At 38.6% G+C, this 27,538-nt stretch overlaps 1 protein-coding gene across 1 annotated transcript in view; it reads right to left on the bottom strand.

Annotated features, from left to right (window-relative positions):
• Nucleotides 1-823: 823 nt before the first annotated feature.
• LOC135715057 (protein sickie-like) overlaps nt 824-27,538 on the bottom strand; it is a 99,449-nt gene continuing 72,734 nt past the window's right edge. Inside the window, exons 3-6 of the mRNA XM_065238471.1 lie at nt 3,182-3,265; nt 2,997-3,119; nt 2,589-2,934; nt 824-2,525 (exon numbers count right to left, since the gene is read on the bottom strand). Coding sequence (XP_065094543.1) covers nt 1,522-2,525; nt 2,589-2,934; nt 2,997-3,119; nt 3,182-3,265 — 1,557 coding nt within the window. The 3' untranslated portion in view covers nt 824-1,521. The remainder of the gene's footprint in view (nt 2,526-2,588; nt 2,935-2,996; nt 3,120-3,181; nt 3,266-27,538) is intronic.

Genomic DNA, 27,538 nt, shown 5'->3' with positions numbered 1-27,538 from the left:
ATGTGTTTGTTATTGCTCCATCAGATAGATGATTTTAGATTTGATAGTATCAAAAATAAATTTACTTAAAATTAAATATGGATTCATTGTAAAGAGTTAGTATTTCAACGCTACTTGCGAAAAAAAAAATCGATGTTTTAGTGATCCAGAATGCAAAAAAATAATTTCACCAAGGATGCAATTTTCTGATCCGTCTTCCTCTAGATCAGAATTCTCGAAAATGGTTTCTCCTAGCGGCTCATGTCCATGCTTCCTTCAAGGACTGCATCAACGAGTCACACTGGATACGGCTAGTGGCGTGCAGTTGAAACTGTTAATTCTATTAATAGAATTAATGTTAATATCGTGTGAAGTTTATAAAAATCCACGCAAAATCCTTGACGTCGGAAAAATAAACAAAAGAAATTTTCCTAGCAACCCATCAAACAAACTATCGGTATTTCTAAAGTATTTTTAAATATTTTCAGGTATCTATAGGTATGCTCTAGGGGCATCCCACTCTAAACTTTGTATTTTCCCCCGTATACCAAAAAAGTTCTCAGTGATATCTAAGATACCTAAAAATACTTACAAATACTTAAAAAAAATATCTAGCAGGGTATGCTGCACAATACAAAGTTCAGAGTGGGATGACCCTGGTTGGCCAACATTCCAGAAACCAACAGCAAAATTGAAGAAGCTGGCATTTACCGCTTCTACGGTGTTTCAAAATTAAAATTCGTGAGTGTTGAATTATTAGATTATATGATAGTAGGTATGTTTCAAATCACTCTGCAATTCACAAAAATGGCATATTTCTTTCGCAAAAAAAAAACTCCTCGCCTACTCAGACTATAGCTACCTTTATTTTAGCACAAACATTCATGGCTTCGATGACTAAAACGCAGTCAATTTCAACTAGAACGTGAATTACATTTGCTCAAGAATACACAGTAACCGTAAAGAAAAAAAAAAGAAATATCTAGTTAGTTAGTGATATCGATAGTAATGTTAACACAACGCGCACGAAAATAAGCTCCTAGTTTCATTATCGCAAAATCGGGTTTAAATATCTAAGCTAATAGCTACCGTAAGAAGTTCGATTTCAATTCAGTCTTCAGTCAATCGAAGATACAATTATTGCTTAATATCAAACGTTTGATGCCTCTCGCGTGTGGAGTTGAGTATGTAGTTTTATCGGATCTGGATCGCCTGCGATCCTCAACTATTATGAACAAATATGGGTTGGCTAGATCGGTCAATTAACTATTGCAACTTGTGTTGAACTTGGTCACTATGAAAGTTACGAATTTAGATTTTAGTGAAATACTCACAAGAGCGAAAAAAGGTGATTGTTTTCCATTTGATTCCACTTCGTAATTTGTATCCATGACAGATACGTATTTCGACTGCAATGTGCAGTCCCACAAATTACTAAGTTGAATTAAATGGAAAATATTCACATTGTTTTTTCTCTTGGTCACTGTAAACGGCGACTGCTAGAGGCTAAACATTTCCTAATTCTATCATTGTTTTGATTCTCTAGTTCGCAATCGACTCCATTGACCCTCGGGCTGCCATTCGCTTGGGATCAACGACAGCCGACGACTTGTATCGTAGCACCATGTTCTTGATGATGAGATTATCTAACGCTATATTGCTGACACCTCGAAGGCAAATGTACAACGTATCGACATTTCCTACGATGTACCCATAAGGCATCAGCTCCGGAAGTCGCACGTCGTACGCCCGCTTAGCATCTCCAATGTGATAGCTAGCGATCGATTCCGTGCTGAGTCTGAGATTTCCGGATGGATCGACACGTTCCAGGAAATCTTTGAAGCTCCGATGGACTATGTAGTCCAAGCTTTGCCAACTGGTCTTCCCAGAAACGAAAGTGAACGCAATCGTGAACTCATTCTGTCTGATTTTCCCATTCTCCTGATGACCATTTTCGTTTATATCCTCCAAATACTTGGCAAACAAGTCCATCTGCCCTAGGTAGACCGCGATGGCAATCTTCTTTCCATCGATGTGATCAATCATGGATTCACTAGCGATGGAGATGATTTCCGAGTCCGGAATCATAGCCCGCTCGATCGTCGGGGACATATCGGCAATGAAGGCAGGACTGAGTGGTTCTGGCGGTGGCTCCGGAGCCGGAGCTGGTGGGATGTTGTCTTCTTCACCTTCGTCGAGGTCCAAAGGAAGATCAAGCATGGGACGTCCACTGAGGTAATCTACGGCAGCACTGTACCGACGTGATTCTCCAACGGAATTGGTGGGACTTGTGGATCCAAAGGAAAGTTCACTGCCCGTCATCGATCTCCGCGAAACCATGTGCTGCAGGCGATCGTTGTTATGCTTCAGGGACACCATCTCCTGGCGCATCTTCATGACCGTTTCCTTGAGGCTCTCCACCTGGGAGGCAGTCGTGAGGGCTTCCAAACGAATATCGGTCAGGACGAGATCCTTCTCGCGAAGCTTCTGAACTAGTTGGGTGACTACAGGGTTACCGTCCCGATCGTAAGTTACATGCTGGTCGCCTAGAATGGAATGGAATTGTATTTAGAACCATAGCTAAATTGATATTAGATTGGATGTCTTACCATTATGAATAGGACTGGCCGAGTTCGGTGGACTGGTTTTGGTCGGAGACAGTGGTGGAACATACTGAAGGGGGCTGATGCAGACGTCTTCGCGACTTGGATAGTTCATCAGCATGAAATCTGGGTCCGGGTTGGAGTTCTGACTGATGGGTCGACTCGCTTTGGAACCTTTCTGATTGCGGGAGAACGCCCGCTGCAGTGAATGCCGGAAGCCACTCTTTTTCTTGTGTTGTTTGTCCTGATTAGAACAGCTGGTGCTGGTTGAGCTCACCGAGTACATCGAATCCGTACTGTGGTGGCGTTTCATCTCGCTGTGTAGAGGCAGTGGAACCGCTTGGGATGTGCACTGTTGAATAGAGAAATCGGTTATTATCTTTTATCTTGGTTGCTGGTTACGGTAAAACCTACAGCAGTGCCAGTAGCCGTCGTTCCATGCGATGTAGTTAACGCTAGTAATTGAGTGGCAGCTATGCCAGCCGACTGTTGTCGGAGAAGCTCGATCGTGTTCCTCATCTCTTGAATTTCACTGTCCTGTCGAATTTAACAATCTGATAAGCATTTTGCTTTATTAGTAAATTTAGGAAATGGTATACCTTTTGATCCGTTGAAGTCGTCATATTCTGCAACTTTTGCGATACATTTACCAAGTTCTGTTCAAATTCAGTCGCAGTGTGAGGCTGAAACGGAAAAAAATAAATAAATAAGATTAATCAAACACTTGGCACTTGCACAACAGTTGCTAGAGATAATAAATTCCACCGTCATCAAGATCATATTCACGAAGCGAGTTGATTGATTCCCGTTTCAGCGTGATAAATCACCACGCTACGATCATCATCATCATCATCATCATCAAATGGCCACCCAAATTGAATTTGACTCTATCATTGACCCGATCGATCTAGTAGGCGTAGGTAGCCGAAAATTCCAAGCCTACTACGCACGAAGCATAAAATTTACGACCTATCAACAATGCAATCCGCTTGACTTCGAATGTCACAGACCAATAACAACAACCTCGCGTCGACAGTCATCCCATTGAGTTGACATTATAGAGGGAAGTTGAGGAATGAATGCATTATGTCAGCCAAAAAGAAATATCATACGCGTCCGTGAGTAATTTATGCGGAACAGATGATTTATGATCCTGGTCGAACGAAAATAGACCACACCGGGTGACGGACCAATCCCAATTTTACACGAAAATAAAAGCATTAATGTGATTGAAAGATCACGCCAACGCTACATGTTACTGCCGGCAAAGTGTCTGTTAATTTGATACGATAGTCACCCGTGTTGTAGAGCACCAGCTCGATTCCGGCAAACATCGATAAAGATGGGAAATTGATTTACACATAACAGTCAGGCTTCGTTATAATTGAAGCAAGCTAGGGCATATGCGTGTGCAGCTACATCCATAATAATCATCGTCATAAGCGGTTGCGGCCCAGCTACATTAGTTACCCGTAGTAACCGCCACCGCCGACTGCTTATATTGCGCTACTTGATGATTACACTTGCACCGTTCAATTCAAGCTTCAGTCGAGGAATTCACTAGGTTGTCGATAGGTGGCTGATGCAATTACTTACAAGGAGATGCACAGCTACCTCGATGAGGTCACAAATGAGTTCTCAGTTGCGGAATTCTCATTCGAATCGCTTGATTCTATCTTTCGAGCAAACAAAGAATGTTCGTACCTTGGAAATGGGATGTGCCATACTGTAAATCAAAACTATTTTCATGCATCGAACTTACATTCAGTTCCAAACGAATATTACGTCTGCTCTCAACGCATTCGATTGACAATATCGACTAAAAAGATAAATTTATGAAATGTACACGCTCAAATTTGCGTTCCGTTTTCTCAAATTCGCAAAAACCACTGTTGCTCATAGACTGAGTAAAATTTCCGAATTTACAATTTCACTTATACAAGCAGAAATCTATGCTCAAGTATGACGAAAATCGAGGCGTGACCGTAGTTTTTGTGAATTTGAGTAAATGGAACTCGAATTTGAGTGAGATTCAACGGTTGCAAGCAATCAAAGTGTTCTGGATTAACAGATATACGATTGGGCTGCATGGGTGAAATGGATTTAAAACTTGAGCTGTAATTGTCGGGAATAAGAAAAATATAAGCATATTTTACCATGACAATTTTCCATGGTTTAAGATTTGAAGAAAAATCGGTGAATCTTTGCTTTGGTAAATTTTGGAGGCTTTTGGAATTGGAAAACAATCGGGGCTCTGCTGCTTCGAAAATTTGTTGGGCAAATTTTTATGAAAATTTGAAAGGAGTATTTAAATTTAATTTAATGGAATCATGGGTATTCTTAAAAAGTATTGATGTGGTTTTCAAGCGAGGCTGGAGTAGAATTTTAAGGTAATTCTGAGAAAAGTTCTAAAGGAATTATAAGAAGAAGTTTAGGTTCTAAATGGCATATTGAATGTTTTTCAATAAATCATAGCACGAAACGGCTCACATATTGAATACGGCATTTTGAAGAATTAGGCTTGATTCAAAATGGTCGATCCTGCCCAAACTGAGTTCATTGCCACTAGTAAACAAATATGCGAAGTTGCATGGAGTTCAGAGAGATCGACTCGTCAGATAAGTTGCAACTGCTCTTTTGTCTTAATATTTAGACGCTCAAAAATGAGAATGTTAAGAGATACAACAAATGATTATTCAACAAAGTTGCCTAAAATCATCTCAGCTACAACATTCACATCACAATTTTGCTTCTATACTCAAAATTGAGATTTGTTTATGGTATATTAATTAGTTTAAGGTCCACCCTAATTTGAGAAAAAAAAGTTAAGTGTTGTGTCCAAAGCACGACCGCATTGTTGACGTAGAACTACGAGATTGTTTTTGATGCTCCATTCACTAATATATTAATAACAAAATAAATGGTTTAGAAACTTAACTCAAAAATGAACACTTCATAATTCATATTTTTGAAATTGGGCGGTTATTGAATAAATCCTAAAATTAGGCTTATTTTTGGCCGCTTTCTTGTTAGCTCGACACACTCGACCGCGTTCAGCAACGGTCCGCGTCTGTTTTGCTGGTTTCCCTGGCTTCTGGTCTCTCACGCGCTTCCGATAATCGCGGAGATTTTTAGCAGTCACGTGTTTAGACATTTGAAGATTTTTACAGAATTTCTCAATAATCACTTGTTTCACTTCGAATATTGACTCTATCCAACGCGGAGTGTAAACACTGAAGCACTTGCTGTAATAATTATAATTTACAGAGAATGCTACACTGCATAATCACGATGGTGTTTCAATATGATGTCTGTGTTTGGGAAACAATCGCAAAATGAAATTTTGATTGCTTTTCTTTTTGCATACGCCGGTGAGCTACACAGACTCCTCCCATCATGAGTAGTTTGCTATCAAGTAGCGACACTCTCCTTTTGCGTAGTTTGCCAATGTCAAAACCTTGAAAGCAAAGGGCAATTAACGAATTATTAACGAAAGATGAAGAAAATCGGTCAAAATCACTTGCACCCCTGCTTCCAAGTTTGGTTACAAGATTTCAACTCTGGAGAGCATTTTGTGAGGTCGTTGGGGGCTCTGAATATGAAAAACAGTCACAGATAAATTCTATTTCAACTCTTGACTGTAATAAGCTTGTTGACCCTGAAAAGGGCCGTTTTGTTGCCAAAGATGGTGATGATTTAACCTCCGAAACCGTACAGAGGGCGTCTGTCGCTTCAAATCGTAGACGACATCCATGGCCTCTTACGCTTGGCGTATTCAGAGTAGGTGACATCATCACGGATAACATTTTCCAGGAACACCTTCAGTACACCTTGTTGGGTAGAAGAGTGGACTACATAACCTCCCACTACCTTAGCTGCCTGCTCATCACGCCGTCCAAAGCGAAAATGAGTTGAGGCTAGGGCTAGACAGCAGCGCTCTTTTATATCTCTTCAGGTTAAAGCATAATGATGTGCAACCAAGTGGTCCTCGATTATGACGACTGGGTTAGGGAAAACGTTTATCTCATGAAAAAAGTGATTAAATTATCACTTTTTATTTGTACATTGGACATTATCACTTTTTCCATAGTTTCTTGAAGAAAATTATTAAACGGAAGCATTGTTATTGATACGTAGAAATATTTCTGATCGATTGGTGATAATATTATTGAAATTGGTCCAAGGGCAACTGAATTATTAATGTTCAAAAGCTTTCATAATTTTGTTACATGTTCCATTTTCGGTTTTCACAAAGTGTACCCCATGTGTAAATCACAGACATCGTACGACAAAAAGAGTTGTTATTCAATAAATGTTCACCTTCAGACAAAAGAACTTGAACATTTGTCTTGCTAATTATAGACCATAGAAAAATGGTGGTATTTGCAACGAGATATAAATGTACGTGTTAACGGCTTTCTCAGTCCTAAATAAATATAACGTCAACATAAACCTCCGGTCGATACCATTACTAGATATAAATTTTCTTTATTCAACAAAAATGTGTACACTATTAAGCGCGTAGAATCTTCTGATAGCAACTTTCACAAGAAATATAAATTAAAAATGGTAAAGCCAAAAAAAAGTCCATGCAGGTTAAATGGTCTAAAATGAGCTCCTTAAGAAATAGAAACATGTCAACAAAGTAGTTTGATATCAACTGAGCTACAACAGCGGCGCCGGTGGTGTAGTGGTAAGCGTGACCGATTATCACTCCAAAGGGCTTTCGTTCAATCCCAGTCAGCGCCGTCGGGATTTTCTGAGGCACAAAATCTGTGATCAAAGGAAGTAAAGCCATTGGTCCCCGGTTCATAAGTTGATGAGTCGATAAGTAGGGTCCAGGTGTAGATGCTGCCTCCCTGGCGTCGGTAGCATTGGTGCTCAGCACGGAAAACAAGATAGACGGAAAACAAATCAAGGAAAAACAAACTGAGCTACTACAGAGCATATGTATCTTTATTTTCAAAAATAAGGCAGTTAGTTTTTGATTATCAATTAATTTGAGGACAACCTTAATTTAAAAATCGGCCAAAAGAAGTATATTTAAAAAAAAAAGTTATTGGAAAACACAAGCTTTGCTTAGTTCCCAACCTGGACTACTGTGGATTGTGAGGAGAATCCTGTCTGAGTTTTATGGAGAATTCAAATGAATATTTGAGAAGAATCCCAAAAACAATATCAGAACAACTTAAAGAGATTTCTGAAAAGAATGCTGAGAATATTTCCAACAAAACTATGAGAATCCCTAAGAAATAACAAGGAAAATTCCAAGGTAATTTGATCCTAATAAATTTCAAGAGAGCGTTGCATCACAATGCTGAAGAGAGTTTTAACGAACTTCAGAGGAGGAGGTGCTTCAATATACATCCGAAGATAACTCTACAGGAAATTTGAATGGGAATTTGGAGAAGAAATGGAATAGATAACTGGAGAGAATGTTGAGGATAATTAAAAGTGGATTGTGTAAAGAGTGGCAAGGCAATTCCAAGCAGAAACCCAAAGTTATCTATTTCGAAGGGTTTTTGATCAAATTTTTAAGTTTCAGGTTAGTTTCAGTTGAATTTAGAGGAGAGGTTCAACGAAACTGGGAAATGGTTTTACTGATGACATGTGGATCAAAAGATTGGGCCTATCAATAAGAATCTGCTGTCCTCTAAATGTTCATAAAGCAATACGTCATATCTGAGTTATATTTAAGAGGCTGAAAATCCAATGGGTAAGCCTCTCAGCACATTGTGCCAAAATTAGATTCGGCACAGCTTAAGCACATCCATCAGCACACCTTCGGCACAATTTTGTAGGCATTGGATTGTTGTAAATAAAATGGGAGCACTGCTGGACAACTGTCATTGAAGTTGTTCACAACATTACGTGCTATTTGACCGTATATTCAGGAACATCCTCTAATTGAATATACCAGAGGAACTCAGACCAGCAGTTCACTTCTCGGTAGATCTAAATACGAAATGTATGTTCTAGAGTGGGCTCAAGAGAAAGAAGCAGTTAATCAGACCCTATTAGTACCCTTAATTCTAATAATGCTGCAACTCACACAAAACAAACTACAGAAGTCTATTCATCATCCTCTATAGTCGGTCTCGAACAATGTTCGAACACCGGTTCGAACTCTTCCCGACCGCTGATAAACCGTTGCTTTCACATCACGAAAGGCTAGGTTTCTGATCTGCCTTTGAGGGCATTATAAAACCCTTAAATACAGGACTTTTATTATCCTATGAACACAAAACACCAAAATTTCGCACACCCGCCACTTCCCGCGTCATCCTCAATCCGATTTATCCTTGCGATTTCAAACCAAAACATTCAAGGTGTCAGAAATACCGGGTTGCCGGGATGGGTATTTTACAAACAATCACAGCTTGCTCTATGACCGGCACAATCGGCATACCTGCGGCACACTTGCAGCACACTGACAAAAAAATATGACCCAAGATTGGTGTACGGAGCGACGTACCCCTTGTGAAAATCTCTTAAATAAAGAAAAAATCAAATGAATCATGCGTCATATCGACAATACAAATGCAGTGGCGTCTCGTAAGAATATTCACTAGTTGTGCACCTATTTTATTTATATTTTGTCTATAACAGTAGAAGCCAATTTTGACGCAGAATAAAAAAAATGGGATACAAATCTTTCGAAGGGGATACCTGTATGAAAAATAAACGAAATGATGATGGGAAACAGTTCTGCTACCAGTTTCGCTTACTCTTGCATAGAAACATTAATTTTCTTTTTACGTCTCATGTTTATGATATTTGTCATCGTTACTCACCGTTTCCTAAGCAGTAGCGTAGAGTTGACGCCAATTGCGATTTCCTCGAAATGCTCCACTTCCCACCCAATTTCCTCGAGCATGACACAACCAACAATTTCCACTTGTCCATTTTCGACAAAGTTCTGCGTTATGATTTTATCATTTCTTTTACATGTCGTTTTCAAGTTATCCAACTTTGGCCGTGGGACGTCTTTTCTCACAATAAGCATTTTTTCCTTCATGGATCTTCTGGCAAACGGTCTTTTCAGGAGTTTATTACCAATATCCTGTTCCATGATTCCTATTTAATTTTGCACTCTTATCTTATGAACAATATTCCATCAATGCGCTGAGACTACTGAATGAAATGCAGTCAGGTAGTAAGAAAATTTAAAAATTTAAAAATTCGATGTGCGCGTGTAGGTAGGTATACAACGAATGACGGCTCTCCAAGATTCAATCAATTCAGAGAGAAACTCAAGTGCTACGTTGCCTATACGTGCCAATTTATTCTCTTCTCTTTAAACTGTGCAAAGATAGAAGTGCACAAAATAAACATTAACACATCGGCAATTATGCTTACGGGATTTCAATACATATACAACTGATCTGGTTGTAAATACGAGCCTTTCTGGTGCACAAGCAAAAGTGCTCAGGCTGGGAGAACTAAGTATGCGGTGGCTTTTGTAGAACGAAGGCATATTGTCCTTGCTTGTTTTGTGTCGCTCATTCGCCACGCCAGAACTTCTGTTTTTACTTACTTTTCTTTCAGTGGTGGGTAAAACGGAGGTTGAGCAGCAATGTGGTAAGCAATTCAGCTACTATCCAGTGATGTGGTGGACAATTCAGTTACTATCCATATGAAACCAATAAATAGGGGGACAAAAATGGTTTTGATTGAGTGTTAAATTTTTGCCTCTTAAATTTTATGAAATATAAATTTCACTTTTTGAAAATTCGAGACTGTGCAGTGCACGAGGTGCACATATGGACGAGACGCCACTGTACAAATGTATATTTATGGTTGCTAGTACAAATTGCCAGAAAATGCCTTCCAAAATGTAAGTATGTGCCGAAATATAACGGATACTTAAATCAACATTAGAGACGTTAACCCTATGAGGAGAATTTCAAAGCAATCCCAAGGAGTATTCCAGGATAATTCCGAAGAGATTTCCTAGGAAATTACGAAAAGATATTCGGGAAAATTTCAATGAAATATTGAGGAGAATCCTAATGGAGTTTCGTGGAGAATTCAAGTAGAAGTCCAAGAAAACTTTAATTTCAAGGCAATTCAGAGCAAGAGAATTCCAAACAAAGTTCTGTGCTAATCCTAATAAGTGATTCCTGCAGAGAATTCTAAGGATGATCATAATTCTCTGCAGCAATCCCTGTTAAATCGTCAAAGAATTGGTTAATCCTCAGATTAAGATAAGAATGGAATTTTCTTTGGAATTCTCTTGAAATTTTCCTCTGAATTCCCTTGGAATTGTAATGCTTTTGGAACCATACTCGAATCATCCAAAGAGTTCTAATTAAATTCTGAGCAGATTTCCAAAGTAATCTAATTGTAAGGATTTTCATCGGAATTCCGAGCAGAAATTCAAAGTTATCTCCTTTTAAGGATATTTGACGAAAATCTAAGCTAATCTTTAATTGAGTTCAGATGAGAGATTCAACGGAATTATGAAGAGAATTTCAAAGAAATTCCAAGGAAATTCCAAAAATATTTCTAAGAAGATTTGAAGGAATTTTTTAGAAGAATTTATAGTAGAATTCCACGAAAATTCTAGTACCAAGGGAATTTAGAGGACAATTCCAATTAAATTCCATACTATTCGTAATGTTCAGATTTTGACGGCAATTCCTGGAAGACCAAACATAGATTTCTGCAAAGAATTCTGAGGATTTTGAGGAAAGTCACAATGCAATTCTGAGCTGAATTCTGAAGATTTTCATCGTAATTCGGAGGACAGTTTCAATGGAATTCAGAGGAGTTTTTCAACGGAATTGTGAAGAGAGCTTCAAAGAATTTACAAGGAGTATTCCAAGGAAATTTCGAAAAGATTTTCGAGACTATTTCATGGATAATTAAATGAGAATTTCGAGTAGAATTCCAAGTTTATCATAATTATGATAATCAACACAATTTTAAGGACAGTTTCTTCATGTTTCTGAGGAGTATTCCAAATAAATTCCTAAGGACTCCCGAACAAAAATCCAAGGCAATCATTTTTGATGGAATTATGAGAAGCAACTGAAATTTTGAGGAGAATTACAAGACAATTTCGAGCATAATTCATAAGTTATCTAATTCTAAGTTTATTCAACGGAATTCAGAGAAGAGTTTTAACCTTATTACGAGGACAATTTCAAATGAAATATTAAAAAAGTATTCCAGAAGAATTCCAAGGAGAATGACACGGGCATTTCGAGAAGATTTCCAAGAAATTTCGAGGAGAATTACCATTAAAATTCCAATCTAATCTAACTTTATGGATTTTTTTTTTCTTGATTTCCTGTCCGTCAATCTTGTATTCCGTACTGAGTAGCAATGGTAGCGACGCCAGGGAGGTAGCTCCCACACCTGGACCCTACCTATCGAGCCATCAACGCATAACATTTCATATGAAGTTCCCCCCCCCCCCCCCTTTGCAAAATTGGAACCCTTTTGGTCTATCCTTTGCATAATTGGAGGTGACAATTTTCCACTTGAATTTTTCACTTGGGCCTCCTGAGCATAGTTTGAAGTGAACATTTTTCATATGAACTTGTCCGATTGGTCTCCTCTTTGCATAATTGGAGGTGAAAGCTTTTCAAATGAACTTTTTGAAATGGTTCCCCTTTCCCATTAGAGGGTGCAAATTTGCCTTATGACTTTAACACTTCATTTCTCCTTATCATAATTGGAGGTGAAAATATTTCATACTCATTTTTCCCCAAGGGACTCCCGAACAAAATTCTATGGCAATCATTTTCAACGGAATTATGAGAAGAATCATCTGGATTTTCAAGCGGAATTTCTATGTTTTTTCAACGGGATTCAGAGGAGAGTTTCAACGGAATTCAGATGAGAGTTTCAATTGAAATTAAAAAAAAAAAAATAGTCCATGGAAATTTCGAAAAGATTTCCAAAAAAATTTCTAAGGATTTTCGACGAAAATTCTAAAATAGTTCCGAGGAGAATGCCAAGAGAATTCCAAATAAATTTAGAAGCTAATCTAGCTTTATGGATTTTTATGATGAGCATTTTTCATATGGATTCCTACACGCAAACCAAAAATCTATTACAATGAATGTTAGTTCCAGTTCCTATCATCCTCTGTTCATGAACATCGCAACGAATGTTAGGAATTGACCATGCAGGCGATGTAATGGTTTTTTGTCTTTTTTTATTTCGTGTTCCATCTACGCTTTCGACTATACCAGTAAGCTTGTAGAACAACGACGCACATTGTAGAACATTGTAGAACGACGCACACACTTGTCTCGAATCTCTCCAGCAGAAAAAGCATACGAAGTCGAGCATACGAGAAAATGAGCGCTTCATGTTTGCTTTTAGGCTAACCATGTTTAGAAACATGGAGAGAGCAGTGGAGAAAGCACAGGTCTGATAGTCTCAACGTCCGTGGTTCGAGTCCAGTCGGTAACCTTTTTTTATTTTTTTCGACATAATTAATTTCACTCACTAATACACTCCACATTTTTCGGTCTCCAATTTTCTTACATCGGACCGCAGCTAGGTATATCGCATCCTCGGTTCATGCGGTCTCCACTTACATCCTCTGATGATGAATCCCACATAATTGTAAGCGAATCTTACATCCACCGGTTGGGTGTACCTTTGTTCCCTCCTTTGCATTTTTTTTTTCTTGATTTGTTTTCCGTCGATCTTGTTTTCCGTGCTGAGCACCAATGCTACTGACGCCAGGGAGGCAGCTCCCACACCTGGACCCTACCTATCGACCCATCAACGCATGAACCGGGGACCAACGGCTTAACTTCCCTTCCAAAGGAAGGCGTCGTCAGATATGTTATGCCTCAAAACATCCGGGCGGCGCTGACTGGGATTGAACCCAGGCCTGTTGGGTTGCAATCCTGCTTACAACCACACCACCCTTCTTTGCATAATTGGAGGTGAAAATGTTTCATGTTGATGTTTCCCTTCACTTAAATGGAGTTGAAATGTTATAAATTTATTTTTACCTTTGGTCCCCTCCTTGCATAATTGTAGGAGAAAATATTTCATATGATGTTTTCCCTTTGGTTCCCCCATGGAAGTCAACATTTTTCATATGAAGTTTTCTTTTCAATGAACCATAGCACGAAAACGGCTTATATAATCGAAATAACGTCTGAGACAAAGTTGATTTTTTTTTCGATTAGATTCTTTCATCCTTTCCTTTATTTAACGTCGGTCTCTGTTCTGCAATCTAGGGCCAATCACCGACGGACATCGATTGCCATCCATTGACGGCAATCGAATGTGCAAGAAGACAGCTTCCACACCTGCGTAGGATATCGCACCCATTCACAAACACACATGGGTCGGGACCAACGGCTTTACTTCCTTTCCGAAGGAAGACGTGACCAGAGATTTTTATGCTTCTGGAAAATCCCACCGACCTCGGCTGGGATTGAACCCAGACCCATTGGGGGTGAGAAAGCAGTCACGCTTACCACTACACCACCGGCGCCGGCATTTTTTCGATTAGATGATCCGTTCTATTAAAAAAAAAACTAGCTGACCCGGAAAAGGATGTACTGCCTAGTTGTTTGATACAAACCCGTTGGAGCCCAAGACGAACAAAATCAAAAACGAATCATTACAAATCTATTAATCCGTTCCCGAGTTATAGCCAAGGTTGCAAAGACTCATTTCAGCTAAAATAATGTTTTTCGGAATAATAAAACCAAAAGATGGTATGATGGCATGTTTTACTTGTAACTTACAAGAAGAGGTTACAAAGTATGCGTTGGAAACATAAAACCTGTAAATTTTGCTTTCTATGAGTCACAATCAGCGATTTGCTGATCGCTGAGTGAGTGAGTGAGTTTGTGAAAAATCGCTGATTGTGACTCTCATGAAGTGAAATAAACAGGTTTAATATGTCAAACACATTCTTTGCAACCTCTTCTTGTATCCAACCAATTCAAAATTTGATCATGGCATCTAATTATTTCATAATTTAGAAAAACATTGTTTGAGCTGAAATGAGTCTTTGCAACCTTGGTTATAGCGTGATATACGAACATAATTTCATTTTTATTTATTGAGATATCGAATACGCTATTTTGAAAGATTAGTCCAGAGTGTAAATGGCTGAATTTCAGCACAAACTTGGTTTACTGCCTCTAATGAACAATTTTGTGAAGTTTCATGGAATTCTGAGACGTAAAATCTAACGTGGCACTGCTCACTTTCAACAACACTCCGAGTAGAATTCCAATGAATTCTGAGGTAAATTCTATTTAAATTTCAAGGGAAATCAGAGGAGAATTTAAAACAAATTTTTAAAATTTAAAGGATCTTCAGGGAGCATTCAAAAGGAATTCTGATGAATTTTTAGAAATTAATTAGGAATTTCTGAGTCAAATTCCAAAGAAGTATTCGGGTTAATCCGGAAAAGAATTAAATTATTTTAATTCTAAGGATTTCCAACGGAATTCTGGGAAGATCTCAAGGGGATTGCTGAAACGAATGCGGAGGATTACTCATTGAAGATTCTGAGCAAAAATCCAAGGCGATTTTGGGGAGAATTTAAAAAGAGTTCCGTGGATAATGCCAATATTATTCTTAAGAGTATACTAAGGAAATTTGAATGATATTCCAAGAGAATTGTGGAATAGCTTCAGACAGATATTGAAATCTTGCGAGAGTGATTAACAAAAGGAACCGATTTTTTGAATGAATTTCATGATTTTACTGGATAGAATTCCTAGAGTGAGGTGGAGAAATTTTCATGAATACCAGAGACAACTTCAGAATGAACTTCCTAACAAATATTTAGATTTTTCAAAATCTGAAAAAGCCTGTTTACAGCTGAATAAGTCTAATCAACACTGTACAAAGCTATAATTCAGCCGTCAAGGTTTGATCGAATTCCAGAATGTAAGGATTTTGTTTAAACTACAAGGGATTGCACGCAATGGTGACGTAAGACTACATGGTCTTATATAATAAATCTTATTTGTTAACTGCAGCAGGAACTTGTGTTTTGTGTAGGAATCGAAATTTGAACGGGGTTCTATTTGTTTATACTCTTTAGTATGACGCGCTTGACATAGATGGCCCACAGCGACTCACGAAGAGCTACTGATTCCGATTAATAGCGGTGCGGCTTCTTCCTTCTTCTATGGATGCACATGTGGGCTGCAGTTGTGTACTGGAGAACACCACCCCACCACTCACCACGCAGTGATTGAATAAACACCGTTTGGTGAGATCGGATGGAATTCAACTTTGAAATCAGTATTAGGGAAATTGCTTTTCGCAGGCAATCCGTGATAATTTTAATTATCATAGCAGCAGTGGCACATTCGTGCAATATTCAATAATGGGATGTTGAAAACGATAAATTCTGTAACTTAACAGATGCGTAGACATTAGACTGATGCAAAATTTGACTTTTTCGCTCCACAGTGCTTAAATGGTTTCAAATCGGGTCCTGATTAGCCTCCCAAAGTTACAACTCATTTGGTTAGAAACAGACTTCGCACAAGCCATTTGAAGTTTACATGTAAATTACTATGGGAAATCTCAACTTTTCGTTCATTGCCTTCTAGTCTAGTTCCATATTGAGCTGCAAAACAGTTCGATAGCCATTCTTATCGAAAAATTTTTCAGCTACAACTTTGCTGAAGATTGTTTCTATGTAAAACGAGAAAGGAAAAAGTTATTAATTATTTAAAAGATTGGTAAACTAATGACATGATCAAGCAGCTGCTCTGTAGGCAACACTGTATTTTGTAGTGTGACATAGTAGCCATGATTTTTGTGTCCTATTCAACGCTCCAGAAACACCAATGTTGCGTGCTGAGCAGTTGATTGAGCATAATCATAAGACATCAGCTCATTGAACCATTGATAACTTTCGATCCTTGCATTTAATCAAAAAGTGGTCTCCAGCAAAGTTGTAGCTGGAAAAATTTCCTACAAGTACAGTTGAAAGTTTTTGAAGCAGACCAATATGGTGAATTATTAGATAGACAACAAAAATCTTGGTTTTACCATAGTAATTCCCATACAAACTTCAAATGGTTTGTGCCATCGCAGTTTCTCTCCAAATGGGTTCAAATTTTGAGAGGTTAGTCAGGATCCAATTTGGAATCGTTTAAGTATTGTGGAGCGAAAATTTCAAATTTTGCATCACTCTAGTAGACATATTTCTGATCGATTGGTGATAAACTTATTGAAATTGGTACAGGGGCAGCTGAGTAATTAACGTTCAAAATCTTTCATAATTTTGTTACATGTTCCATTTTCGGTTTTCTCAAAGTGTACCTTCATATAGAAATCACAGACGTAGTCCTACGTCAAAAATCTAAAGATTATTTTTAATAGAATTCAGCCTAAGAACAGTCATAGGTGGGTCCATAATAACCCTATTTTGAAACTATTACTAGATATTTATTAAGTATTGTTAATTATTAATAAAAGTTCCATATCAGAAAGAACATCATTTGTGAATTGTTGGAAATAATAAGGGGCTACTCCCAAAGCACTTTATGAGAGCTTCAACATTGTGTATAGACCACAAACACTCACCATCACTAGCGTGCGCAGCAGTGGGGGGGGGGGAGGGGGCAAACTCACCGTAGGCTACTTTTATACTACTAAAAGTCGTGTGTAAGGTGTCTCAAAAGTCCAACAACAACATACACTCTTGAATTGATGGTGAACATGTTTCAACATTCCTTTATTTGAAACGTTAGAATTCAGCGTAATTGTGATTTAAAAAAATCAAGTGCCTAAAATCTTCGATCAGTCGAGTGGTTTTATTGGAGTGCATAAGTGGATTTTTTATTTTATTTTTGTGATGAGATTTTCATAAGTCTTGGGCGGTTCTTCAGTGGGATAGTTGGAGAAACTAGAAAAGCTTCTGCACGCTTAGAACGGGTGCAAAATTTTTCATACTGGTGGACATAATATAGCTTTCCACTTAAAAACCAATACAAACTCAAATTATTTAGAACTGAAAAAAGTTTTCAAACTTACTATGATTAAGATGCGCTCTTTCTTGTAATTTACATAAATTGCTTGAAAATTTTATTTGTTCATTGTTTATATTTACTATTTTCTTTCTTCATCGCATTTAAAGCTTATGCTTATCGCAAATTAGCTTATTGCGTGCTCTCAACTTAATGTTCTAGATGCACTTCCACAGTTATTAATTGAGAGCTTTCGATGTCTGGTACCATTTTTGCATTAGCATAATTGTGAGACAAGTACACTCATTCAACAGAGGATCAACTTTCTCCGTTCAATTTGCGGCACATGGTGGGGTGCTCATCCGGGAGACCTCATAACGCTTTATAAAACAACTATTCTCTCTGTTCTAGAGTACGGCTCTTTCTGCTTTCTCTCGGCAAGAAAAAGTCACCTAATAAAATTAGAACGAATTCAATATCGTTGTCTGCGTATTGCTCTCGGCTGTATGCACTCAACGCATAACATGAGTCTCGAGGTTCTGGCAGGAGTAACACCCCTCCAGAACCGTTTCTGGGAGCTCTCTCTCAGAATACTAATCAAATGCGGAGTGACGAACACACTTATAATTGAAAATTTTGAAGAAATTCTTGGGCTGAACACACAATCTCGATTTATGAGAATCTACCACCACTACATATCGTCAGATATGTGTCTTCCTTGTTACACTCCAGACCGTGCTCACTTCACCAATCGCAGCTCCTCAATTGAATATGATCTGACCATGAAACAAGCAACTCATGGGATTCCTGATCAACTTCGAACTATTATTATCCCGCGTATTTTTACTGAAAAGTACCAACAAGTCAATTGCAATAGAAGATTTTTCACTGATGGATCACGCATTGATGGATCCACTGGCTTCGGTGTCTTCAATGAAAACTCTAGCGCCTTCCGCAAACTCCAGGAACCTTGTTCCGTTTTTGTTGCCGAGCTGGCAGCAATCAACTTCGCATTGGGGATGATTTCCAACATGCCCATAGACCATTACTTCATCTTCTCGGATAGTCTCAGTTCGATTGAGGCTATTCGATCGATGAAACCAAGTAGGCACTCATCTTATTTCCTTTCAAAGGTAAGTAAGCAGATGAGTGTACTGGTCGAAAGATCATATATGATTACCTTTGTATGGGTCCCCTCACATTGCTCAATCCCAGGCAATGAGAAGGCGGACTCTCTCGCAAAGGTGGGTGCGCAGGAAGGCGAATTTTATGACAGGCAAATTTCACACGATGAATTTTACCATTTAGTGCGTCAGAGTACCCTTTCGAGTTGGCAAACCGTTTAGGACAATGGAAATCTTGGACGGTGGTTACATTCAATTATTCCTAATGTTTCTTCGAGAGCGTGGTTTAAAGGCTTGGGCCTAAGTCGTGACTTTATTCGCGTGATGAGTAGACTTATGTCCAACCACTACTCGCTAGATGCGCATCTCAATAGAATAAACCTCGTGGACAGCAACATATGTCGGTGTGGAAACGGTTACGACGACATCGATCACGCAGTTTGGCAATGTACGGATAATGACGCCGCCAGAGAGCGACTTTTGAATTCCCTCGAGGCCCAAGGAAGACAACCCTATATCCCTATCAGAGACGTGTTGGGTACCCGCGATCTCTGCTATATGCAGTCGATTTATGTGTTTCTGCAAATGTCTAGTATAAGAATTTAATTCGTTTGTCTTTTGTATCTCTTTATTAGTTTTTGTTTGTCTTGTCCCCCGTCTTGATGAGCCTCATCGTCGCCCACTGGTCACCATAGCCGGTCGAACTCCAGACGAATCTAGAACCACACTACCGTTCACACTGGCGACAACGCTCTGATGAGGCAACGATACTCTACTCCCAAGCTCCTCCCCTTTTCCTATCCTTCGAAAATGTACCCCTCTAACCTCGAGTAAGCCGCGAGTATCCGGCCCAACTCCTACTAGACATAGAATTAAGTGAATTTTGTTACAAACAAAGAACAATGAATTATCGGCTCCGTAAAGCTAACGCGATTGAGCCTTACAAATAAACGAACTAGATAAAAAAAAAGTACACTCATTCTCTATGTCAAGGGAAGCCGAGAAATTTTCCAACCCGAAAAATTCCTAGACGGGACTGGGAATCGAACCCAGCCACATGCAGCATGGTCTTGCTTTGTAGCAAGGATATTCAGTTATATGCTACAATCTAAAAAACATATGATCGTATGCGAAACAAAGATAAAATTTACTATTCCTAAATACTGTTGGTCTTGGAATGAAATCTCACATTCAGCATATAAATGTATCCAGTATGTTTCCCAGTAAACAGAACTAGGTCTCGACCCCACCAACATCACCACCTTCGTTCCAGGTTACCTACTTTAAACAAAAGCACCAATCTACGAAGCAAAACCACCCAGATGTCACTCGATGCAGATGTTCAAAAGCCCTGCTGACAAAGGCAGAAATTGAAAGACCACAAATTGCACCCGATTCTGTTGGTTGAAAGCAAATGCAAAATATGAGGGAACGGAGCACAAAAAAAAAAGGGAGTGCCATATCCACACTCGGTTCGGTTCTGGATTTGCATACAACTGGAGGCTATTTGCTTTGCTTGGCTCACTTTCCGAAGCGAAAGCAACTAAGTAAGCCGTTGCTAAGGGACCGATCTTACTGACACAGATTCTTTCTTGTGCCTAATGATAGAAGTGAAGTGAATTCTTAAGTGACTCTTTTTGTTTTGTCTTGCAGCGCCATACAAAACTCGCTGGGAGACATCGGGGCGTCCCTTCGAGCGTCGCGCAAAAATGGGCATTCGATCATCGGTCGCTCGAGCCGTAGACTGCATGTAGCCAAGCTTAATAATCTGCCAATTGCGGTGCGAAAAAAAAAAACACTTGCGTCATTGTTTTCTTTTCGCGGGTTTAAATGTTTAAACAATACCTGCCAATCAAAGTTGGCGCGCGCGCTGTGCAGTTCCCAAGGCACTGATGTAAGTGTGAAGGAGATTATAAATGTTTCGTGATCATCGGGCATCCATTATTCAGCAGAATTGATAAGCTCCCAATCAACGAGCAATTATAAGAATTTTTAAGAGGATCGTCAATTTTTCTTAACGTGAAACGGAGAAGCTTTCTAATTCCACTAAGCCGGTAATGTATATGTATGTGTGTGTGTGTGTGTGTGTGTGTGTCATGGTGCGTGCCTTGTGCAGCGGGATATAATTCGTCGCCTGCTGCGTTTCGCTGTTCGGTTGACTAGGTCCGATGCGGGTGTCATATTTTACGATTTTCTATCCACCAAGGATTTATGTTCCAGTGCTTGCTTGGTGTGACATTTCGGATGGGCCGAAAGATTTACCACCGCCTTTGTTTTGCTTTGTTGCTTGGCTGGAGGAGGATCAAATTACAAATTTGGTGATTCAATTATCCTCGCAGCTCCGAGAATGTGTAACAAAAGTAGTCACTTTCACTGCGCTGTAATTTGTGCAAGCTGTCGGTTACGATTGTCATCAAATTTTTAGAGTTACGGTCCACGATTTTCCACGTTCATTAGTGTTTATACAATTGTATTAAAACCATTCGAATGACTCTTCACCGTTTGAACGCATTAATTACATCTGCAACGAGTAAATCATTCTCGATAATTACCGCTCCGGCTCCGATAGTTAAATTGTCACACTTAGTCTAGTCAGTCGAGAGCGCTCAGCATCACACCAAAGATAGGCTTCAGACAGCGACTTGAGAGATAAACCATAAAATCTGGCTCCACCAGCAATGAGCAAAGAGCCTCTTGTCAGTGACAATTATGGGCGGCCGTCGTAATTACGGTCAAACATACTCTCGAGTATATCTAGCCGGCCTTATCGCTGCTGCTGCTGGTATGGTAACACCATGGCATGGCAAACTGCGAACCGGTCCGGTAAACAAACCGTCCTCTGTGTGCTCAGTTGTATTTGCTTTCGTACTTCGAGCTACACCTTCAATTCCCTCACAGTTCAAGTGCTCGACATTCGATGTTTATCCGGGCACAAGTCCCAAAATAAGAAGTGTCTCAATCTTTTGCAAATAGCGCCGTTCCGAAATTGACAATTAACTGCGCAGTCAATTTGGAAAGCCGGATATGCGACTGTTTTGAAATTGAAAATCCGATCGTCTTGAACAGAAAGTATTTAATTGAGGTCCATTTACCACCCACCTTGGAACGGAACGCAGATCACGCTCTCATTGGCGCCTTCTCAACCTCTAAGCGGCTTTGACACACGCCGAGCTAAGCAAAAGTTTAAAACAAATAGCACAGCCACCACCAACCAGCAACCAATATGGCAACCGTTTCATGTAAGCGGATTTATGGCCTGGGGCAGAGCTGCAATAAATCATAATAGGATTCGTGTTTGCAGAAACCAATCAAAAACGTCCAGGGAAAATGATAGTGTGAAACGATAATTAATAGCGAGCTTAAAATAATAAACCAGCGTGAGTCAAGTTTAAGTGTGCACCTTTGGTCACGATCTTGTTGCCTCTAAATGCTATTATAATGCAAATAAACAGTTCTTCCTCTAATGCTGCCATGTGGAATCCCGAGTGGGAACGATATTTGTCAACCTAATTAGCTTCCAGATGCTAATTTCAGACTCGAAAAGGCCACGATCATTTTCCCAACCAACATCGAAACGCGCAGCACATTTTAATCATTGGAGAGTCAAACCAAAAAAAAAATCAAGAAAATAGCGTCATCAATATTCAGTTAAGCGATCTACTTGCTAACTTTTTTTTTTCGCTGTATAAAATTCCCATGTGTGTAACGGCAATTTGGTAAACTGAGCGAAGCGAAGCAAGCGAGCAAACAGGAAATCGCGAAAAAAAAAATTGACTCAGACTATCAATGCGAAAATGGAACGCAAAAAAAAAACGACTAAAAGTCGTTTCTTGTCAAGCGTATCAAAGGTACCTGTACCAAGTGGTACAGTTCAAATGGTAAGAAAATCGTCAATTTCGAACATAAATTTAAACCCCCAATTGCAAACGGTTTACGTTTGTTGACTTGCCAAGAACGTTCGATTGGGTTCTTTTGGACTGTGAAGCCATTGATTTGAGTTATTTGAAGAACTAATGGTGCAGGACCAATTTTCGTTAAAACTAAATTGAAGCGCGAAATGATAAATCATGCAGAGAAACACAATATTTATAGAAACAATATTAGTGCAGTGACGCTAAGAAACTGATATAAGTAGTTCTATACGACTCATGATCCAGTGATGAATTGGCACCGAGAACCTAGGTTTTATACTTAGCTGGCATCAGCGTTTCGTGTTTGAGATACGTACAAGCATATCAAGATTAAGAATAATGTTTTTTTAGCGTATCGTATGTAAACAAGCAAGACTGCAATTTACACAAGCCTCGTAATGGGAGAATACTGTGTAATGTGTGGGTGTAAAGTTAGAAAGTAAAATACTATTGCGGTAGGCGAAAAATGATTTTTAAACATCGATTTTGCCATACTTGAAGCTTTTCATCTCAGCTTTTCAAGCATGTCCCCAAACAATGATTAGGTATTGCATATGAGAGTGTTTACAACCATGATAACACGTTAGAAGAGTACTCCTAGGCACAAATTTGCTAACACGATACATTAAGCCAGGCCCGTAGCCAGCATTTGGTTTCGGGGGGAGCTAATTTTATGACATAAAAACTTCAATGATTTATAAAATGTGCGCCTAACTGAACATCGATTGATACACTGTTTTTTTTTTACCTTAACCAAAATCGTTCAAAATCATGTGTCATCATTTTTTTTTTAATTCGTTTTAATCTTTGATCGGAATTTTTAATGAACCATCAGAATGTAAAATAATAATTTTTCAAACTCTTTAATACGCAGTTATGAGAAATGTTAAACAAATGTATGAAATTCAAGAAAATATTTGTAGTTTTAATTGTTTTCTGTTGGTAATGATGATCAAGATTGCATTCTGTTAAGAAAGACAAAAATTTGTTACATATTTTTTAAAAAATAATTATTTTAAGATTGTAATGGTGTTGAATCGTAAAATCACCGGCACCGGATCCTAATTCATTTAAATTTATGAAGGCGGTAAATAACAAACATCCCTCGATGCAGTTGTAGCAAAGTGATCCACACGAAACACGAACAGCGAATATTGTTGCCTTCATCATTCTGTACGTATTTAAGTTTTTGTTTTAGCATCACTGTATTTTTGTTTTGTTTTTGAATTGATCGTTATTCTGTGATATTTTGTATTGTTCCAGTTAGCTATATAAGTGCAAATATTTAATGCAAGTAGATTAAGTTTGAATTTGACTTCCGATCAGGGTGCTGGTAATAAATAGTGAATGAGAAATGTATTCTTTTATTTTATTTGAATCAGTTGCCGATCTCCAAACTACTGTCCAAAAATCTGAGAAACAAATTAAACACAACGTAGAGCCATATCCTGGACATTATACCTGGTTACCTGTTAGTTCACTTGCTACTATTTTTGCAAAAAATTAAGTGTTTTCGAACGAAATTTATATCGAAAGTGTACCAAAAGTGCAAACATGTTTCGTAGTTGGGTGTGGTGAAATTCGTGAATTCGTGGTTGATTTACAGTGAGAATTCATTATCACAAAATTGCCCACCGAGTTCCCTTTTTTCCGTTCAACGACGACGGGCTAGGCCGTTCGCAATGCTGTTGAATTTTATAAGGACTGTTTCAATTTGAAACTAGAACAGAAACGCACCTTTCGCAATGCTGAGTTGCACCCTCCAGTTTGATTCATAACCCCAAAATATGAATCTATGCAAAAAATAAAATAGTTTCAAGTTTATATGGAAATTTTAACGACTTACTATGGGAAATTATTGAATTTAACTTACGTCGCTCAACTTTTGGTTCTAGAAATAAAAACGCTAAAAAAATATGTCGTTTCCATGAAAACGATTATCAAGACTGTTGTTGTGATGAAATGGGTGTCGGCATTTTTTTAAATTCCCATCCTTCTTGAATTGCCGCCAAACTAACCATAACAGCAACAGGGTTGTTGATCATTGTCATAGCAACTAGATTTTTTTTTCAGCATTTATTTATTTATTTATTTTATTTATTTATTTACTTGTACAAAAGTAATCTTCTAGCTTTACTCTAAGCAGTTAATTGATATTATAGCCAAGCCCGAAAGTCGCTCGTTTCCCATTAGTTTTAATTCGTTTCAGTGTGGAGAAAGATCTTTCCACACTGGCTGTAGTGACCGGTAGTTTCAACAAAATCTTCAACAAAACATTGATTGTTGGAAAATACGTCGAGTCACATTTATCAAGCAGCACAAATGTCTCAAAATTCTTGTTAATATTTATGGATGTCCGGCACCAGAGCTCGTATTCCACCTTTACCTGCAACCAACCAGTGATGCAAAATATCATGACACTCACGTGACACTCGTCTTCGCATCAACCGACTATCGCTGACAGATCGTTTTGTCACGCTCTGAGAGTTAGAGCTATGGCAAACAACAATCACCACACAAGCAAAACGTTACACTCGCTGCTGATCATGAAAAGCACAACGAAAACAGTGAAGAATTCTACAGTACGATGATGAGAAAAAGCGAAGCGACAGAAGAAAATAAAAACAATTCCTACGCATTCCAAGTTCGTCTCGGCAGGTGCGACTGTGTGAGTTACAAACAAAGCAGGCAACATGAAACGGAAGCTGTTGGGCTCACTCACCAACACACTCAAATAAGCAAGCAAAGCAGCAACTGCTTCAAAACGAGCACAGATGAGTGTCGTGATTGTCGGGAATGACCAGATCGGTGATGGATCACAACAGAAGACGACATTCAACAGTTGCTTTTTACTTCTTTCGTCAACTTGATGGATGGTCAGCTTCGACGAGCACATTGATAGGAATGTACAAAGCGTTACTACCATCAACTGTTTGGCGATCGTGATTTTGATAGGTCGCAACTCTGGCAACCACGCTGGTGAAATCACAGAGATAACAGTTAAGTTTGTCAAGTTGGGATGACTCTCCATTATCTGTAAAACCAGGCAACAATATTAGGAACACCGCAAGGATGTCATCATTTTTTGTGAAACGTCCCATCATGTTTTGGATCAATCCATCGAGTCATGGAATGAAAACTGCTCTTCGATAGTATTCCTCTGGTGTCTCTACTGATTGATTTGCACGTATTGTTTGCTTGGATGCACGTGGATGTAGTCGTAACTGCGCATTCGAAAACAGACATATGCAGCATTGAGGTTGCATTAAAAAATTCAGCAAATTTTGCTTCAGCGTCAGCTCGTCTCTCCTTAAAAACCTGTATTATACTGTTCGCATGATTAAGAGCTGATATGAGGTCCACATATTTAGATTGTAATCCTATTGAAAGTGGTTGTGTTGAAAGATCACATTGATGTAATAAATATATAAGATGTTTGAATCCTTTTATAAACAGAAAATGCATACTTTGCCTGAAGAATAAACTTCTAATATTTAAATAAGTTTTAAGACCGGTTCTGATTTATACTGTGCCAATATGGTCTAGATCTTGCACTACCAGGAAAAAAGAACTTCAAAGGATTAAGAACAAAGTTCTGAAGATGATTTTAAAATTGCCTTCCTGGTACAGTACTACCATAGAGGTAACTCTAAGACTAGAAGTTTCCGAAATAACGTGCTCAGCTTTTTGGCTCAGCTCTGGTACTTTCTTCGGTCCCAAGCTAATCGATTCACCCCTCGCAACATAGGAAAATTCACTAACCCCTCATTTTATCTGTCAAACTTTCATAGCGAATCAAAACAAACATTGAGTAGTACTAGAATTTCGACTAGAATGGGATACGTTAATTGTTTGGTTAGGACCAATAGGCTAGTCAAGTAGTGAGCCAATTTGAAATCGTTAGTTTCGTATTGATTGTTGGTACTACCGAAGTACATAGAATTTTGAATGTTGAGACTTTAGAACAAATCTAGATAGAACTGGAATTAGGGCGTAACAGCTTTTGTAAACAATGAATTCTCTCGTCGATTTCTAGCAACTCAAGGCACCCCTACACAAATCAACTTATCCATCGGGTAGGGGAAGTCTTCCCCTATTCGATGGTAATGTTGATTTGCCAGGAAGAGCCATGTCTTTCGAAAAATCATCGAGAGAAGCCATTGTTTACAAAAGCTGTTATGCCCTAATTCCAGCTCTATCTATAAATGTCCAACAAAATAATTAATAATTTTAGGGAAAAATCGTTGCAATCTTCAATTGAAACGATTAATTACCTTTATAATAGATAAGATATAGTTTTAGTTTTTAGTTTTGATGTGAATTGTTATACTGACATGCAGGTTTATGTCTAAGGCAGGAACAATGTAAAATCACTTAGATTTATATCATAAAAATTACAGCAGATAAGTTACTAGGTGGCTTGAGCACCTGGGTTAAAACGAAAAGTTATTTATTTTGAATTTTGAACAATTAAAGAGTTAAAATCTAAATAGAAACAATGTGTGACTTTTTGTTAAATCCAATGGTACATATTAAAAGGTAAATAAATTAAGAAGTCATTTGTTGTAGAAACATTCTATTTTGTATGAAATTCTGCTTGAAAAAGAGGGGTACAGTGCGGATTGTGTTTAGAAGGCTACAAATTGGGTCTACACCCTAGTTCCTACGGAAGTGAAACGAGCCTGATCTTTCATAAAAACTCGATGGTCCCATGATCTTTAACAGAATCGCTGCAAACATAAATTGTTCATGCACACTATATAGGTACAGCCCGAGTCTCATTTTAGAGGGGGCTATAGGCCTGAAGCCTCGTCCATAAATTATTTTAATATTATATGAAAAATAAAAAAAACCTTACCCAGGTAATGGATATCTATTACCTGTACAGTACAAGTAAGAGATATCTATTATCTTGGGTCAGATTTTTTTTTCACATGATTATAATAATTTGGGGGGGGGGGCTTCAGCCCCATAGCCCCCTCCCATGGCTACGT

This window comes from Ochlerotatus camptorhynchus, unplaced genomic scaffold (assembly GCF_037179485.1).
Source record: "Ochlerotatus camptorhynchus isolate MF236.1 unplaced genomic scaffold, CSIRO-AGI_Acam_v1.1 ptg000045l, whole genome shotgun sequence".
Taxonomy (NCBI): domain Eukaryota; kingdom Metazoa; phylum Arthropoda; class Insecta; order Diptera; family Culicidae; genus Ochlerotatus; species Ochlerotatus camptorhynchus.
This window is presented reverse-complemented; position numbering and strand designations above follow the sequence as displayed.